The following is a 17,759-nucleotide window of genomic DNA, read 5'->3' as shown; positions in this document are numbered from 1 at the left end:
GTAATAAACCACCAAAACTGTCCTCTTCTCTCCATTTTACTATTCTTCTATCCCCTCTAGGGGATGTTTCCAGCTCTAGGGAAAAGAGGTATCCTCTTTCAGCTCTTTGTTCTCCCAGTGTCTCTCTTCCTGTCACCACTACATCTCTTCTCCTCAGTCCACTAGTTAAGCTGTTCACTTTAAGAACAGAGAATAAAGTGCTTATCATTTTCAGGTTCCAAATGCCCAAAAGCCAGCTTCAGGCAGCCGCTCCCAGCCGTCCATCGCCCCCAAACCCAGCCCAGGCAGTACCAATGTGAGTAGAAGAGCCAGACTGGCACACCTGGCTTCTTATGATTGGATTTCCTTTTGTCCGTTTTGCATTCCCTCCGCTATTCCTGGGCACTGTACCAGGTGTCCGCTTCTAAGGCATTTTCTGTCCAGTCAGACAGCATGAGATAGTCCTCTCATTGCATCTGCTCATAGAAGCTCCCTGTTTCTATAGTTTTTAACCATGCAGCTGATGGGAATGATTGAAAAGTCCATGGTTCCAGTGCTACTCTTTCCTCAGTAATGGCTGTTGGGCATTCTTGGGGCAAGCAGAGTGGTTAGCAAAAGCTAGCGATTCAGGGTTAGTGTTGTCATTTTACAAAAAGGTCTGCTGTGGTAGAAGTGACTGGAACTTGCTAGCCAATTCATTCAATTACCTTCTGGGGAAAAAATTGGGGGTGGGTAGGGGGAACCTGCTTGCCCTGCCTCCTATGTGCAAGGGTGGTGACTGACTGTCAGGATACTGAGAAGTTGAGGTTGAAGGCTGTAGACTATTTTACTGCTTTCATTAGGTCTAGCAGAAAGACCCCAAAGCTCACAGCATTAGATTTTACCTGGAAATAGTGTTTGTTATACTTTTATAAATAAGGAGAAAAAATACAAAAGCAAAGCAATAGAAATGAAATGTCTACGGTAAGTTTAAATCTAGCGAGGAGTAAGACATTTGGATAATCCATCGTACAGGCAGTCCTCGACTTTACAGCGTTATAGTTGCAACGAATGGCACGTACGCTGTTTATAAATTGACATCCTGTTTCGACTTAATGACATTGGTTTAGACTTTGACGCTTGGTCCAACAGTGTTCCTATGGGAAATTCGATGTTTTCAACTTAAGACACGATTTTCAGGAATCAATTGTGTCATAAGTCCGAGGACTACCTGTATATTCATTTTATCCCTGTTGTCAAAGGGTCTGGGTGCGATCATTCGGAATTCTTCTAAGAGCATGTGGGTTCTTTGGTGTCTCGAGGCTACCACCCTGTTTGAAAGCTAATGGAGAGTGGAAGGAGAGAGGGTTAGAGAGGTGAAAAACTAAAGGAAAGTATTAGTCATACTTCCTACCCAGAGTGCCTAAAGTCAGGCAACTAAATCAGCACTTAACTTTGGCCCCTGAGTCTGAGAACATGGCCTTTAGAGGGACAGGTTCAATAATTCAAGTTAGGCTTTGTCTACACTGACAACTGAATGACAAAATTTTTGTCGTTCAGAGGTGTTAAAAATAACGCACACCCCTGCCCTCGAAAGACACAAGTTTTGTAGAGGAAAAGTGCCAGTGTGAACAGCATGTTGTTGGCAGGAGCACTCTCCTGCCAACAACGCTACCGCCGCTTGTTGGGGATGGAAGTTTTTTGTTGGCAGGAGAGCTCTCTCCTGATGGTGCAGCTACACTGCACGCCTTTAGCGACACGGCTGTAGTGGCTAAAAGCTGCGTAGTGTAGACATAGCCTTAGTAGGAAGTGGGAAATTGAGACTCTTAAAAGAAACAGCTGTCCACAACCCTAAAGATTGTGAGAAATCACAATGACTTCTTCAAGGTCCTCGTTCATGTGTCCAGATGTTACCATTCAAATAGCCAAGTGACAGAATCTTAGTCCAGTTCTCACCAAACATCATATCATAAAAGCCATCATCACTAATCGGCAACTTTATTGGCAGACTCTGTGAAGACCAAAGACTGAATGGACCATGGCCACTGAACTCTCTTCTAACCCCTAGAGGGCTAACTGGCTCCTCCAGGTCAGGTTTGAGAGACATTGGCATGGGACAATATAAAGGGAGCTTATATTACTTCTGTGTGGACTGTACCTATTCTGTGAACAAAAAGAGTATCGAATCCAGCACCTTATGCAAGCACTAAACGAATCTGCACAATTACACACACGCCAAGTTACAAATACATGTGCACACAATGAAGCTTCTCAGTAGGCTCTTAATGGGCTTCAGCATGGCAGTTGCAATGGTTTATAAACTCCCAGCCCTGAAGAAGAGCTCTGTGAAAGCTTGTCTGTCTTACTAACAGAAGTTGGTCCCATAGAAGATATTACCTCATTCACTTTCTCTCTCTAGTTTATAAAGAGGTGAACTCAATACTAAGGAAATACTTTTATTTTGTTTATATGGATAATCTGATACTAAATATTCCAAGCCAGCGAGGTACTAGAGAAGAGGATCTCCCCAAGTCGTCCCCCCCCCCCCCAACAAGTTAGTCCTATTAAAGTAACTAGAAGTTATGAATTCCTTGCCGGGGAAATCTTGGTGATATAACATCTTCCGTGCAGCATTTTACAAATTAACCAGGCAAGAATAACTTCATTTGCCACTGAAATGCAGCTTCCTCTGGGATGGAATAGGTCAACTGTTTAGTGGCACACAGCAATGCTACACAGCAGGTTATGGGTAGGAAGAGAAGACAGTCACATGGTATTGAAACTCCACGAGGCACAGTGTAGTTACTGAAGCTAGAATTCAGCCCAGGTATCGGGGTTAAAATCCTATTCTGGGGGAAAAGGCTGTGAAATCTTTAATAACTTAAAGTAGCAACAGCCTTGGCTTTACACCTATTCCAAAAGAGGGCATCTCCACCAGCAACCCTATGCTAACTTCATGCTGGGACGTTGACTCATTACTGACCCAGAAGAGGGCTATCTATTGAATCACTTACACTACTGCTGTTGCTGGTTTTCCAGAGGTTTCCCAGTCAGGTATTGTTCAGGCCCATATGTGTGTAGTTTGAGATTTGTCAAGAAAACAACCTTGTGATGATGTTGCTGCAGCAAATAAAACCCAGTAAATAAAAGATATATATTTCCATAGCTTATCTCAGAGAACCCCCACATCCAGCCTGTTTTTTTCTTAGCAGTAAGACACAGTCCTGGGTGTGGTGATGCAGTCTATCCCCATACGTAGCAGCACATGCCTGTCAACATGCCCAAAAGAAACAGACTTAGCATCAGGTGGATCCACATCTTGGTGTGTTGGCTGAAGATGGTAGAGAGAAAGTTGAAGCCTCTAGTATATGCTTGGCACCACAGTAGGATAGCCTTGCTCCAAATAGACCAATCCAGATAACTTCTCTCCTGGCACGTGGCTGAAGGCAACATGGGACAGGTTTAAAAGTCAAGGCTGGTGTTGGGTAGAAACAGTCTGGGGAACTTGGGGGTGGAATCGGCCTCTTTGGTCAAACTTTAATATTCCTATGCATATGGCATATGAGACACTCATTTCTGGTCACTATCCATCTCTACTGGTTTTGTTTTTTTCAGTACACATTTCTACTTGCACATATTCACCCTTTGTTGGCTGGGACAGGGCTTTTGATAATCCTAATGAACGTTTGCCTTTTTCTTAAGAATTCTTGAAACCTACATCAGCAATGTTATTTGACACCTACCAGCCAGGTGATTAATGGGAAAAGTGTGGCAAGGGGAGATTAAGACCTCATTAAATATAAACTGCCCTTTGCGGTGGGACAGTGGTTTCCAGTTTCATAAGAAATGTTTCTTTGTTCTGAGTTGTTCCTTCCTGTCTCTGTAGGTGCAGATCCAGAGCAAGAAAGTTGACATTTCCAAAGTGTCCTCAAAGTGTGGCTCTAAAACAAATATTAAACACAAGCCAGGTAAAACTCTTAGTGTGCACCCTCACACTTTGTCAGTTAGTGAATATTGCATGTCATTCAGGCAGAACCTGTGATCCCAATTGGAGCAAGTGAGGTGGATGGATGGCATTCTGAAGGGAAGTATCTAGTTTCTTATGGATGCAGCATGATCTCCTGATTAGAGAAGGGGACTGGGAATCAGGAGACCTGATTCTAATCCTGGCTGTGACAATGACTTGCCTTGTTCTAAGTTTGGCTGTGGCAGTGACTTGCCCCAAATAGCAAGTCATTGTTACAGCCAAGCTTAGAACAAGGTAAGTCACTTAACCCATCTGCCTCAGTTTCCCCAACTCTAAAATGGTGAGATACCTGCCTTTCAAGGGTTTTGAGGCTTAATGAGATCCTCAGAGGGAGGGCATTAGAGAAGGGTGAAGTAGTCTCTCTCCAGTTCTCCGGAACAGATGCAGGAGACCTTTTAGTGTTTTGCACAGTAACAATCCATACTTTATAGAACACCTATCCTGAAATGATCCTAAATCACTTTACAGAATGCATGTGCAAGAATCCTTTGTTCCCCACTGACAACACAGCAGAGGCACCAATTCTTCCAGTGTCTGAGATTTCCATTGGACTCCTCATTGAGCAGACCCGCTCTTTAGCTGAAATGCTGACAGGATCACAGTTCAAGGTGTTATGGCTGCAGGCCAGTTGTCTAAACTTTGCTTCATGTCAGATCAAGCCGACCCTTGAGTAAGCCCAAAGAGTATGGTCCAGGCCTTTGTCTTGCTGGTTTTTTCAGTAGCAAGGGACAATCATCCGCACAGAAGAGTCCCCTGGTAATGAAACATGCCTGTGTGAAGAAAACAGAGTTCACAGACCAAACCTGAAAATGAACACTACAAGCTAGTCTTTGTTTCCAAAGACATCCCCAGACCCAGCCTGAAAGTCTCTTGGGTTGAAAGCAGTTCAACCTTGTGCACAAAACATCATGGTTCAGTGCATCAAAAACTCTCTCCCACTTGGAGAACATAGTGTCACAAACTTGGCCTCTGTCTATTCAGTGCTTTGCAGTAACAAGCTGTACGCTACACTACAATAACTGCTCTTGTCCAGGGCTGATTAAAACACAATAGTCCTGCAAGAATTATCTGTTATGTCACATTTTAAAGCAATTCTGTGTGGCCAAAATGATGGGATAAAATCCATTGGCCAGAAAGGATTCCGTTCACCCATGCAAAGCTCAGAAATTCTTTTAAAATGCTGAGGAGCTTATGTATTTAATGATGTCCCTGGAGGGCTGAAATTGTCGCCAGTGTTTCACTATATGAACAGTTTTCTAATAAAATTGTTAGAGGAAGCAGAACAATACACTGCACGTCCCCTGTTACTTGATGGGGGTTGCAGCCCTCCCACGTTCATTGAGAACTTGCCACAAATCTCAAGTAGGTCTTTGGGCCTCTTTCCATCCCTCCAGCAGAGTGCAGCACTATCAAACATAAGAGGGTAAAGCGAGGATTTCCTTCTTCTATGGGTCATGCTGTTGGCTGCACTGCTGACAGACGGAGGCCTCCTGAGCTGTTCATGCAGCGTCATGGGAGCCTGTCTGGATTTGTTTAAATTGCAAGTGAAGAATAATTGAAGGTTTTTTAATATAAAGTCACTTTTCTCTGACTGGGAATCAAACCCAAGCTGTGGCAGTGAGAGTGCCAAATGCTAACCACTAGACCGCAGGTCTTCCTGCCCTAGAAAACAGTGATTAGTGGATGCAGTTTTACAGTTGCAACTGATGGAGATGAAGAGGGAATGGAAAATAAGTGAACATAACAACAGCCAGACTGGGTCAGACCAAGGGTCCATCTAGCTCTGTATCCTGTCTTCCGACAGTGGCCAGTGCCAGATACCCCAGGGGGAATGAACAGAACAGGTAATCAAGTGATCCATTCCCTGTCGCCCATTTCCAGCTTCTGGCAGACAGAGGCTAGGGACATGACCATCCCTGCCCATCCTGGCTAATAGCCATTGATGGACCTATCATCCATGAACTTATCTAGGTCTTTTTTGAACTAGATAAACTAGTGGAGGAATGCAGCGAATGAAAGGGAGTCAAAAAATCCTACACCAAGATCGGGTCGTGGATCTCTTGCAAACATCCACTTAAATAATGAGATGAGGTTGTCAAAGGACATGGAAGGAGAGGTGTCTGCACATGTATGTGAGTGGGAAGTTAGAGGATGCGATCAGAAATGACCTTGACATTTTAAACGTGGATTGACTGTCCTCCTTTGGAGGAGAGGAGTTGGAAGCACCTCTGGTATAATGAAGGTGGTAATGTGCAGTTCCTCCTACATACCCGTCCTAACATGCAGCATTCTCTGCACAGGGGCATCTCCAGGGTTGGACTCTGGAACTCATGCTTGCTTGTATTGTGGTTTTGTATGCAGAGGTGGAGTTCACCAGCTTTCATCTTGACAATGATCAGATTTGAGCCCAGGCCTCAGTTGGTGAAAAGCTGAGACACTTAATGCACTGTTCCACCCTACACGCTACAAAGTAATTGGCTTAACGCAGAACTCTGGGGGTGGGTTTGGAGCAGGAGGAGGAGGGAGGTCCTGGGTCAGACTCTGCTCCAAGTGCTCCCCTGTTCTGAAACCAATAATGAATTCCATCCACCTCTCTTGTTCCAGGGGGAGGAGATGTCAAAATCGAGAACCAGAAGCTGAACTTCAAGGAGAAGGCGCAGGCAAAAGTGGGCTCTCTGGACAATGTGGGACACGTGCCAGCAGGAGGCACAATGAAGGTATGTGTCATTCTGCTCTTTTTCTTGAGCTCAGTTCAGCTCCCTGTCTTGTTGCTAATGCATCCCAGTTGCCCCCTTCAGTCAGCCTGTGGCCATTTACTCATTCCCAGCATCACTTCCATAACCACTCTGTCATTAAATCCAGAAAACAAGGAAGGGCTAAATGGGAGAGAGCTCTGAACCATGTCAGTATCCATTCTAGATGGGTCCCACCACATGTCTCTAGAGCAGCAGTTCCAAACTTCATTGTACCGGAACCCCTTTCTGACAGCAAAAATTATGACACGATCCCATGTAGGGCTGGAGCCGTACCCTTGCCTCAAGCCCTCGGGCTTCGGTTTCCGCCCCAGGCAATGGGGCTCGGGCTTCAGCCCCGGGTCCTAGTGAGTCTAACGCAAGCCCTAGCGACCCCAATAAAACGGGTCACGATCCAGAGCGTGAAAACTACTGCTCTGAGAGAGCAGCCTGGTTAATTTTGTCTCCCTCCCTCTAGAGGGTCTGAGAAGAGGCTTAACCTTTTAGGCTAGATCTATAATCAGATCCATTGTTGCATGGGTGAGAGGAAAGACTTGTGTCCGACTTTTGCTCCCTCCATTGTGATATTAGAATACCAGCTCACTCGTCCTGGCTAAGTGTTTGTGTAACTTTTCGTTATTGCACCAATCAGAGCAACTGGAATGGCTAGTTGGAAGCTCTCTCCCAAACAGAGCTGCTGAGATCAGTGTGCTCTGGGCTGTAAATACGCATTTTACTACATCAAGGAATCTGTCTGTCTGGTAGAATCCTCCATGGGTGGGGTTAACCTCATACTAAACCTAGCTCTGAACCCTTTCTCTGGATAACTGTAAGAATGAATTCTTGCTTTAGAGTTGGGATGCTATCTTGGTACAGCACTTCTCCACCACAAGGACATCAAACTACCCTCAGCCACAGCTCTATAAATTGCACTGGTGCATCTCTCAGCTTTACTACAGCCATGAGGCGTCTGCTTTTAGGGGTGGGAAATCACCCCCATTTAGATGACCTCTTCATTATGACTGTGCAGGCTAATGTACCAAGCCATATACACACGAGAATGGAGCTGGAGTTCACACATTCGGGTAGATTCGTTGGCACCAGAGGTTTAGTTCTAAGCACTATGGCATGGGAAGGAATCCGGTGTTCCAGCACAAAGGGCAGCAGCACCTCAGCCCCTGGGGAGAGCACTGGAGAAAAGCATCCCCTTCCAAATGCTTTCGCTTTCCATTGTTTCAATCCTATTTGTTCGTGATTGACATTTATGTTGTGGGAGCACCGAGAGGCCATGTAGGTTGGGGCCCACTGTGGTAGGTGCTGTATCCAACAAGATCATAAACAGTCCCCGTTCCAAAGGGCATGCAGTCAGGGAGGTTGTGGAGGGGCTGGGATAACAGCAGATATGGCAGGATTCACACACACACAAGGATACAAATAGACCCCATTAAAATTGAGACACTGCCGACCATATTAATTGAGGGACAAGTAGGATGTTTCCTCCATTTTTGAATCCTTTAAACTTAATTTTAGCTCCCAGACGATCCGACTTTAGCAGGCAGATGGTTTTAAGCAGGTATAAACGTAGCTGCTATGTGAGGGTAGGGGTTAGAATCTGATCCCTGTCCTACTTTATGCCAGGCTGCTCCAGCTGTTTATACTCGACACTAATTCTACTCGGGTTGTTTGCTGATGGCCAGTGTTGTCCAGTGGTGCTGGGTTCCATAGATCGTGTCTCTGTCACCTCCACATCCAGCTTGCATTGTGATTTCCCTGTCAGAGCTGGACATTCGCCTGGGTGTGCGAGAGCCTAGCGTGCCTAGTACCTCTTCCCTCAACACTGATCCTGCTGTCAGATCTGATCTAACTCTGTTGCCAGTGTGTGAGGCAGACTAGACTGTCCAGCTTGTTCATCTATAGCTCTGTGGGCTGTACAGGGCTCTCGGGAGTCAGACCTTGTTTAAACCAGTAAATCACAGATGCACAGAACTGAGTGAGAAAGGTACTTTTCTGACTGTAACCGCCCTCTAGTGGTCTGTCAAGGTGTTAGGTGCAAGACAGCTGGTCTTGCTCTGCTTGCAGAAGAGTGGTGTAGAGGTGGGAACCTTGCAAGTTTCTGTGTGTTTTCCTTCAGAATTATCTAGGTACCAAAATTATGGTTGTGTTCATGTGGGTTTAAACCCCAGAAAGGGGGGTCAGACGGGTGCACTGTCTGTCGAGGCTGCACGAGAGTGGTGGGGAATTGCCAGCTATTGCTAGATTTGCAGCCCCACTAGGCAGTGTAGGAAATGGCCATACCTATAGTCAATAAGATTTCTCAGCCCCCACTCAGATCCTCTGAAAGGAAACGGCAAAATCATTGTTCCAAATGCATTCCCTTGGCCGCTTGAGGAACCCATTTTGTAAGGGCTTTCTCCAAAGGAACATGGTGAGCAGGAGCAGGATGGTGGCCGAAGTATCATGGAGTGCATTCATTGTTAGTCAGGACCATCCACAGCACCCCTCGATACAGAGAATACACAGTACAGATGAGTTCTGTCTGCAGTGCTCACTCTGCTCCTGTGAGCACAGCCTGCTTCCAGATGGTGTCTCGTCTTTTCTCAGCCCCCTCCCTTGCTGCTAGTCACATCTGCTGAGGGGCTTTCCAGATAATTCTGCATTCCCCTGAAGAAGCCACAGCTCTATTTTAGCAGTGTAAACTCATTTTCCCAAGAGCAGTGTACTGGAAATCAGCAATTCCAAATAGGATCACCCTTGTTAAGGAGAACATGCCACAAAACAGAATCCTATCCCTTGAAGAGCTGCACCAAATGACCACAGACCAGCTTCAGCCAGTATGGCAAGGATGTGGTCTTTTGTGCTAACTTGCCTTTGTGGGTGTGGGATCCACTGTGGATTATTAATCTGGCAAGTAAGCAAATAAGCAACAGAAACAATCAAATCAAGGAGACTGTCTCATTGCAATATACTCAGATTACTTATTTTCACAAGTCCCTTCGCTTTTAATCCTACAGGGTAATGCTTGGTAGTCTTCTCATGGGTGATGGTGTCACTTTGTTCCAGTCTTCTTGCTGCTAGCCTGGTACTCCATGTGAATGTACTGCGTGTTCCATGGAAATGACTAGATGTTTAATAATATGAGCGCTCATTCAGTGTCGGCTATGACTAGCTAGCTGAGATGTGGCAGGAGGCCAGTGAGGTTTTGTGAGGCTGGCTGGGGTTGTGGGTTATTGAAGCACGTTGCTGCCAGATGTTGCTCTGATTGAAGAGCTGCTCAATACAGGTGGGTTTTCAGGAAACCAGGGAGTTGATTGTAGCGCTTCTCTGCTGCATTTCTAACCACCCCCCATCTTGGTGCGTGTGGAGGGCTCTTGGTGGCACCCTGACTGTAGTTTCTTCATTTCACTCCATTTCATTCCCATCCTTCTACTGACACGGCATTGTCCTCCCCAACCCCCTTGTTTCATTATAGCCTGAGGGGAGTGAAGAGGCAGCGCTGCTGGCTCAGGCCCCTCAGAATGGAGACGTGACAGCGTCCCAGGCAGGCAGTGAAATGCGGGAGAATGGAGTAGGGCCGACTGCGCCCGCTGTGGGTGGTGGTGACCAAAGGGAAATTCAGAGCTTCGGCACTCAGATACAAGAAACAAGTAAGTGCTCGTGCCTTCCTCTCTTCTCAGCTCAGCAGGGCGGGGAGGGGCGAGCACTCGCAGCAGGGGCGGAGCAGCCTGTGGACGTTGATCTAACGGATTTAAGCTTAAAGTTACATTTTTCTGTCAATTTTGCCTTATTTTTAATGAAGAAAATTGCCTTTTATTTTCCAGGCATCTAATGATGACATTATGGTATCATCCTCCGCTCCCCTGCCCCCTCTCTCCTCCCCTTCTCCCCATCTCACCTACCCCCTTGTGTCGCTGCAGATTGAATCCCACAAACTGATGTTCCGTGAGAAGGCTAAGGCTCGCACGGACCACGGAGCGGACATCATCGTCTCCAAATCCCCCAACCTTTCCAGCAGCACTTCCCCCTGGTGTAGCACGTCCGTCAGCGAGAGCCTGGGCTCCATCGCCTCCTCGTCACCGCTGCAACAGCCGGCTCCCCATGCAGAAGACCTTTCTGCGGTGCTTTCTCAGCAAGGCTTGTGACTTGTCCCCACCCACCCCGCCTCCCATGTGCTTCCCAGAGTAACTCAGCTTGGATCCCTTAACCCGGCACTTGGCTTTAGGTGGGAAGGGGACAGCATTTTAGCAGGGCTAGCTTCCCTTTCAGTGGTGCTGTCTGTCAGCAGGGCAATGTAGTTGTTCGCCCATACGGCCCAGGAATCTGAGGTTCATTTCATTGTGACAGTGGCTCTACCTTCCCCAGTGTGTCTCAGGCTCTGGTGATCCTCTCCTCACCTCCAATCCTCTTGCTCTTAGGAGGACATCAGTGTGAGTCTGAATGACGTGTTTCTTAGGGACAGGCAGCTGGAGAGCTCTAGACTAAACATGTGCTTAAAGCCACTTCTCGTTCTGGGGAGGGCGCCAAGCCTCATTCTGTTGCTGCGTTTGGGCGGAAGTGGTGGGGCTGTGCTGCGAGTGGCCCAAGCCAGGCCGGAGTTAATGGGGATAAGCTGTGATCTTTCTCTTTGTTAACTTTTCCTCCTGCTGCTTCAGTTTCTGCTGTTCCTATTTAATGATTATCTATATTATACACACACATTAGGCTGTTTTAACTGTTGACTTTAACCGTTTCATTTTTTTTTTTGTGACGAAGTGTTGATGATTTATTGTGCTATGACCATGCTAAGTTTCCTTTTCTCTTTCCTTCTTTCCCTAACCATAGGAATAAAGACATTAACCGCTGCTGCAGTGCTGGCTTCTTATCGACATATCCAGCAATTGTAACTGTTGTTTTTCTTTGTGTTGTTTTTTAAAATATTTTTAAATGATGGAGCAAATTCATGTAATTAAGCCATGTCTGAAAGGAAAGGCATAAGAATGTGCTAAAAAAAAAATCTCTTACTGTAACAGTTCAACCAAGCCTTGTATTGACTGCAACAAGTGATGCTAAAGGGATGCTTAGAGAACCTCCTATCGGGGTAAATAACCAAGCCCTAGAGGATGCCCTGGCACCTTTGTAGTTGCTTCTGTTGGATTAACAAAAGGCGCAAAGTATATTTATTAACTTGAATAGCCACAGACAGTTTGTTGATCGTTTTTTTTCTTTGCCATGGTATCAGGCCAGGGTCAGGGTATCAGGTCAGGAAGCTGCTTCAAACAATATGTTGCAGGTTAATGCAGGGTGTGTGTTCTGATGCAAGGGATCCAGTGTGATATGTATTATTTTTAACAAATGTTAAATGTAGGGGTCAACAGATTACCTGGCTAGATGCAATCTGGTGGGAGGCTAGGATGGGGAAGAAGTGAACAGCCGCCTCCCATTCAGGGAGCCAGAGAGGGAGAGCTGAATGTCCGTGAAGGGTTGGGAGGGGCAGAGTAGGCAGGCTTACAATATGAAGGCGGTACAGCCCTGGCTTGTCAAGAGATCACACACCATTGTGGTTTGAGCTCCTTGTTTTATGTTGCGAATGACACTAAAGAAACAAAATGTATATAAAAAAAATCTGGTGTTCTTGAGTCATCAAACTAACTTAAAGCAAAAAGCAGAATAACAAAACACAGGGATCAAAGTTAACTGACGACAGACGTCTGCTAAGGGGGCTGGCCAATTTGAAGTATGGGGGGCGGAGAGGAGCCCACAGCTTCCTCTGCTTGTGGGAATATTTCTCTTTGGGAAGCTGACAGTGACACGATAACCCGGAATCTGTATTTACACACAAAGATTCTTATTGCACTTGTATTTTTTATATTAAAGTTTGCATGATTTCTAATAAAATGGCATTAAAATGTAATAGTTTGCATCCAAGTGGTCTGCTAGTCTTGTAAGTGCTTTTTCCACTAAATACGAAATTGAATAAACAATGCAGATTTGCACCTGAAAGGGGCTGTTATATATACCCTGTTCTCTCCATAAAACTCCCTCTGTTCCCCTCTTCCCCATCACTACCACCTTTCCTCTCCAATTCATGCCACACGCATGCTACCCTAGGACCAGGGAGAAGCTGCTGGGCTCATCAAATTCTCCTGCTCTCTTTGCTTGGAAGTTCCAAATAGTTGTTTACATCTTTCAATGCTTGTTTTGAGGGTCCATCCCGAGGGGGTTCAGATTCTCGTAACCTTTTTTCTTTCCTGCAATGTTTACCTTGCTCTGGAGAGATGGACGCTGGAGACATAAGGCTGAGGCTGCACAACCAGAGGCAGCCAGGGCAGCACCATATCCAGTAAGCCAGTAATAGCCAAACCATCCATTGAAAGATTGCTCCCTGTGGGGTGGATTAGGAGGTGGCCCCATAGACAGTTGCACTTGCTGTCCTGCTACCTCAGTAAGGGAGGAGAAACCTATTCAATATCAAGCACCCTCCCAGGGTAAAATGGTTGAATTGTGTTGTGATGCCCTGAAGCACTGTGACAGCCGCTCTGGCTCTGCAGGTGCTGGCTCAGATCTCTATAAACATCAAGAAAGACCCATCCACCTGCATGTACCCCTCCCGGTATATATCACTGCCCCTTCTCTGATGCTTCCTACGTTTTGTTACTAAATTCTAACAAGATCTCTTTAAATCTGTGAATTGGGATTGAGCGGGAAGGGGGTATTTGAACCAGAGAAATGGTTTTAAGAGTCAATCCCCTTAACAGGAAAAGGCACAGACTTTGCTTCCCAAAGCAATAATGGAAGTTTGCTCTGAAATAGGAGACCTGACAGGGCTGCACTGGCTGGCGCATTTCTGCAGTAGGGTAGGTGCACATCACCCAAAGAGAATTTTTCAGTCCTGTGTCTGCAGGTGTGTGGTGCCCTAGCTAAATTCCTGTTTAACACCAGATGCTGGGATTGGTGGTAATCTGAAGTCAGGCTTGGGGCTCCCCTCCAGACCCAGGAGTTGAGAAATGCGCACTAATGAGCGAGGTACCTGTGCGGGAGTAGCTGATAACAGACTCCAGCCACTGCTGTAAAATCCAGCCATGTGCTCCAGATACATATGGCCAACGTTCATTTGTTTTCTTCTGAATTACTCAGAGAGGTGGAAGCTGAAATACCACGTTCTTTTCACTTCATGCTGCTAGAGACCACAGGGAAGAGTAAAGCCATTGAGGCAGGATGTGTCTGATGGTCCTTTTTACCGATTTCACAGGGTGGCGAGTGTTTAGTTCGGGGGCCATGATAGGAAGACAGGTAGCAACATTGCACTTTATGTTCTGAGATTGCAAAAAAAGAAAAAAACTTGTTTTGCTAAGAGTTAAGTTTTACCTCCTCCTCATCCCTCTTGATTGCTTTTCTCCAATGAATTGGTCTGCAGCAGAGCGAAGGCCTATCTCTAAATGTGCACAAACCGTCCCAAACTCTCACAGGTTTCAGCTGAACGCTAAGAGCTCTCTGTGCTTCTGTGCCACTCTCTCTAACATTTATTGTGCCTGTCTTTAGGTGACTTAGACTAGATCCAGATACACCAGTTTGGTTTTGTTAGGACAGCGTCAGTTTTACGAAGAATTTTTGATTTTATTTTAAAGAAATAGCTGTAAGTATTGTTAGCTTGGGAATAGTTGTGTGTGTGTGTGTGTGTGTGGTTGGTATGGTTCTGGTTTCCTATGTAGAGGGATGGGAGCAAGCGCTGAGTTATGCTGAGACCTGAAAATGAAAGCTGCGGGAAGCGTTACTGTCTATTCTGCAGCAGGTTGGAAAATCTCGCCGAGAAGCTGAAAATCCCATTAGTCCTGGTCTGCCTTTAAATATTTGGGACATTGACCCACTAATTGAAAACTCATGAGCTGTTGCCCCTCACGGCTCAATGCTGCTTCCATTGCAGTCAACCACTGACTCCAGTGGGAGCAGGATTGGCCCCCGTGTGGGGAAAGGCTTCTGAGCCGTGTTGACTTGCACTGCTTGAAGGAGCCAGAGGCTCTCTTTTCAGCTGCATCTTCTCCAGATGACCCATGTAAAACGGAAGGCTTCTCGTGAGCCAGGCTCCTCTTCCCAGACATTAGGGATGCCAGTTGGGCAGGGTTCAACTGGCAGGATGTAGAATAATGCCAGCGATCTGTGTGTATTCTTGTTAGGGTTGATCCTAGGACTATGTAGTAAATTCCCTTTTGAAAAGTGGTGAGTTGAGTCTGAATTAAATGTGGCTTGAATGTAAATGTTCCTGGCCTGAGATGCCCTTGTAGAAACCAAAGGAATTCCCTGGGTTTCAGGTATCTGCAAGAAGCTGGCATGGCTTGGTACAGCCAGGGGACAGGTGGGCTGGGGTTGGCGTTCTTTTCCCTGGTGGCTGTCAGGTTGGGTTTCGTAAGCACATCTGACAGGAAGCTTTAGGCTACAGTGGACTTGACTCACGATGGATGGGGCATAAAAGCAACCTGCTGTTGTGGTCTCAGAGCAGAGCAGCCCCGTGGCAGTGTGTGATGGGCTGGAAATGGGGATCCACCCTGCTAGCAAGAGCAGCTCCATTGCAGCCATGGCAAGGCTAGAGGGGAATGTGTGTCCTAGGGCCATGACAACTCTTACCTTTGGGGGAAAAGGAATCTTTTTCTGGGCTTGTGATTAAAGCTGGGATTGGCTTTGAGATGTCTGTAATGGCTGATGCGGTGAAAGGCTAAGAGGTGAGGTTAATAGGCTCTTTGGAAAGTGACTCCTGCAGGAGCTTGGAGGTTCCTTTTCTGTGATGACTCTTGGTTCCACCTTCCATACTTGATCTCTCTCACACACCAGCATGTGGCATGGGGGTGCAGGCAGGGCCTCGGTGGGAATGGCTGGCTGCTCAGTGCCTGGGGACTGTTTAGTTGACAGTGAGATACACAGTTCAGTGGGGCTTTAATACTGTAAAACAAAGGATATTCAAACAAACAGGTGGATCAACTCAGGGCCACAACAGCAGGAGGCTGCATGGTCTGGCTGCATTGGCCGTTGCTGTTCCAGGGCTGTGCAGCACCTGGCCCCACAGGCTGGGCTACAGCCTGAGTGTGCCTCCTGTTGTCATTCTTGGTCCCTTACTGCTAGGTGAGTGTAGTTCTCTGTGCTGATCCTTGCTGTCGTCCCCTGTACACAGAGTAGTGCGTCAGCGTGAATGAGGCTCTAGACTAGAACCATTGTGTGTTTGGTGCCCTCTGAGCAGAATTTTGTTCTCCGACACGAGAACTTGGTGTCTTCCAGATTCTCGAACTGCCAGGATGCCCCATGTTCCACCACAGGTGACGGAAAGAAAATGCCAAAACCTCTTTAGCTTTTGTTGGACCACTGTGGAAAGGCTCAGTAGGAAGAGTAACTGGTTAGTTGGCTGGAGAAGTGTCATCTTTTTGGGGTGGAAGAAATGTCATTCTGCCCAAGTATATGCAGTGTTGTAGCCGTGTTGGTCCCAGGATATTAGAGAGACAAGGTGGGTGAAGTCGCATCTTTTATTGGACCGACTTCTGTTGGTGAGAGAGACAAGCTTTTGAGCTACACAGAGCACAAAAGCTTTGCTCTCACCCACAGAAGTTGGTTCAATAAAAGATGTGACCTCTCCCATCTTGTCACTCCGCCCAAGGGCAGTTTCTGTGTATGGGGCGGGGGGGGGGGGGGGAATTCACAAGAAGATTCTTCGCTTCCCAGAGGAGTTTGACAAGCAGTAGAAGCCAAGATAAATGTAGAACTATGGAAGAAAGCTGTGGAAAGCATCCTCCACCTTTTGTTGCCCTTTGCCACTGACAATCTAGCTACAATATATATATATTTTCCTTCTCACAAAAGTCTCACTTAATACAGGATGGCATCTAGTGTAAGATCAGTCAAGACTCCTTTATTCCAGCCCTCTGCTGACTTCCCTTTCCGGCATTTGGTATTGCCTGAAGGCTCAGTAATCCCTTAACATAGGTACATGGTGGAAAAGGCATAGAAGGAAAGTAGGAGAGCGGGGTGGACTGAGAGCCAGGTATGCTCTGAGCACAGGGCTAGGAGCAAGGAACACTGGCGTTCTAATCCTGGCTTCGATATTGTCTCCCTCTGTAGTCTTGGGAAATCACTTAACCTCTTGGGCTCAGTTTCCTCATCTGCAAAATGGGGATAATAATAGTAACTTCCCAGTGGAGGTGTGAGGTAGGATTAGTGTGTATAAGATGCTCTCTAAGGGTTAAGTATTAACATTTTTGTGTTGTAGGAATATTATGCAGAGGCTCCTTCCGCGTCACATGAGATGCACCATAATGACTGAGGAGAGCACAGAACTGTCCAGTTTTGGCAGCGACTGTGCAGCCAACTGTTGCTGTAATGTTGAGTGATACAACATTATCCTATAATCGGGAGGGGGGAGATTATTGCATGGATGTAAAGGCTGAGACTCCAGCTACTTGGGAGAGGTGGTAGAATACTAGAGGGGGAGTGCAAACCCTTTGTACTGACGCCAGGGAGTGAATTCGTACTGGTTTACTTCTGCCTTTGTTTCACCCTCCTTGTTGACTGTACAAGACTGGTGTCTCCATTAGCAACATTTCCTGATTTGACGTTGTGATTCTTACTATTGTAAAGGATTGAAATAAAGCTTCTAGATGTTCAACCTTGGCACCAGTGTGAATTTGCATTTCTTTGGGGGCTGATATTTTTCTGGGAAACAAACCGGTTCTTTGGATGGTGGGTTAAATCCTAGGCTGCTGCTGAGTAAATAAGGCACGGGCAGAGGCAGGAGCAGGGTACATGCATTCTCCTGCCGTATTTGCATCTCCAGCTCTACGTGTAGTCAGTCACTCAGCCTCCATATTCCCCTCTTCTCTGGACCGACCTCTACAGTGAATACAATGCAGTTGTGACATGGGGATCTCGCTTAGATCCTAACGCACCCTGTGCACTGATGGTGCTGTATAAATGGCTTAATCTGGGGAGCTCGTTTGACAGTGTAACAATCCTCTGCCCTGTGGTGTGCTTGGCTGGGTGGTAGCAGAATGGACTGTCATGTTTCCTTCAGCGTCACTGGTGCTGCTTCT

At 46.5% G+C, this 17,759-nt stretch overlaps 1 protein-coding gene across 9 annotated transcripts in view; it reads left to right on the top strand.

The window, feature by feature from the left end:
* Positions 1-17,340, top strand: part of MAP4 (microtubule associated protein 4) — a 276,281-nt gene extending 258,941 nt beyond the window's left edge. For 6 of the 9 annotated variants that reach the window (XM_073329157.2, XM_073329156.2, XM_073329162.2 and 3 more), the window contains 5 exons: positions 215-295; positions 3,845-3,926; positions 6,590-6,702; positions 10,187-10,361; positions 10,536-10,625. In XM_073329157.2, the coding sequence (XP_073185258.2) occupies positions 215-295; positions 3,845-3,926; positions 6,590-6,702; positions 10,187-10,361; positions 10,536-10,543 (459 nt within the window). In that variant the 3' untranslated portion in view covers positions 10,544-10,625. The other 3 variants (XM_073329161.2, XM_073329158.2, XM_073329155.2) reach the window with 2 other exon arrangements.
* The last annotated feature ends 419 nt before the right edge of the window (positions 17,341-17,759 follow it).

This window comes from Lepidochelys kempii, chromosome 2 (assembly GCF_965140285.1).
Source record: "Lepidochelys kempii isolate rLepKem1 chromosome 2, rLepKem1.hap1, whole genome shotgun sequence".
In the NCBI taxonomy this organism is placed as follows: domain Eukaryota; kingdom Metazoa; phylum Chordata; order Testudines; family Cheloniidae; genus Lepidochelys; species Lepidochelys kempii.
This window is presented reverse-complemented; position numbering and strand designations above follow the sequence as displayed.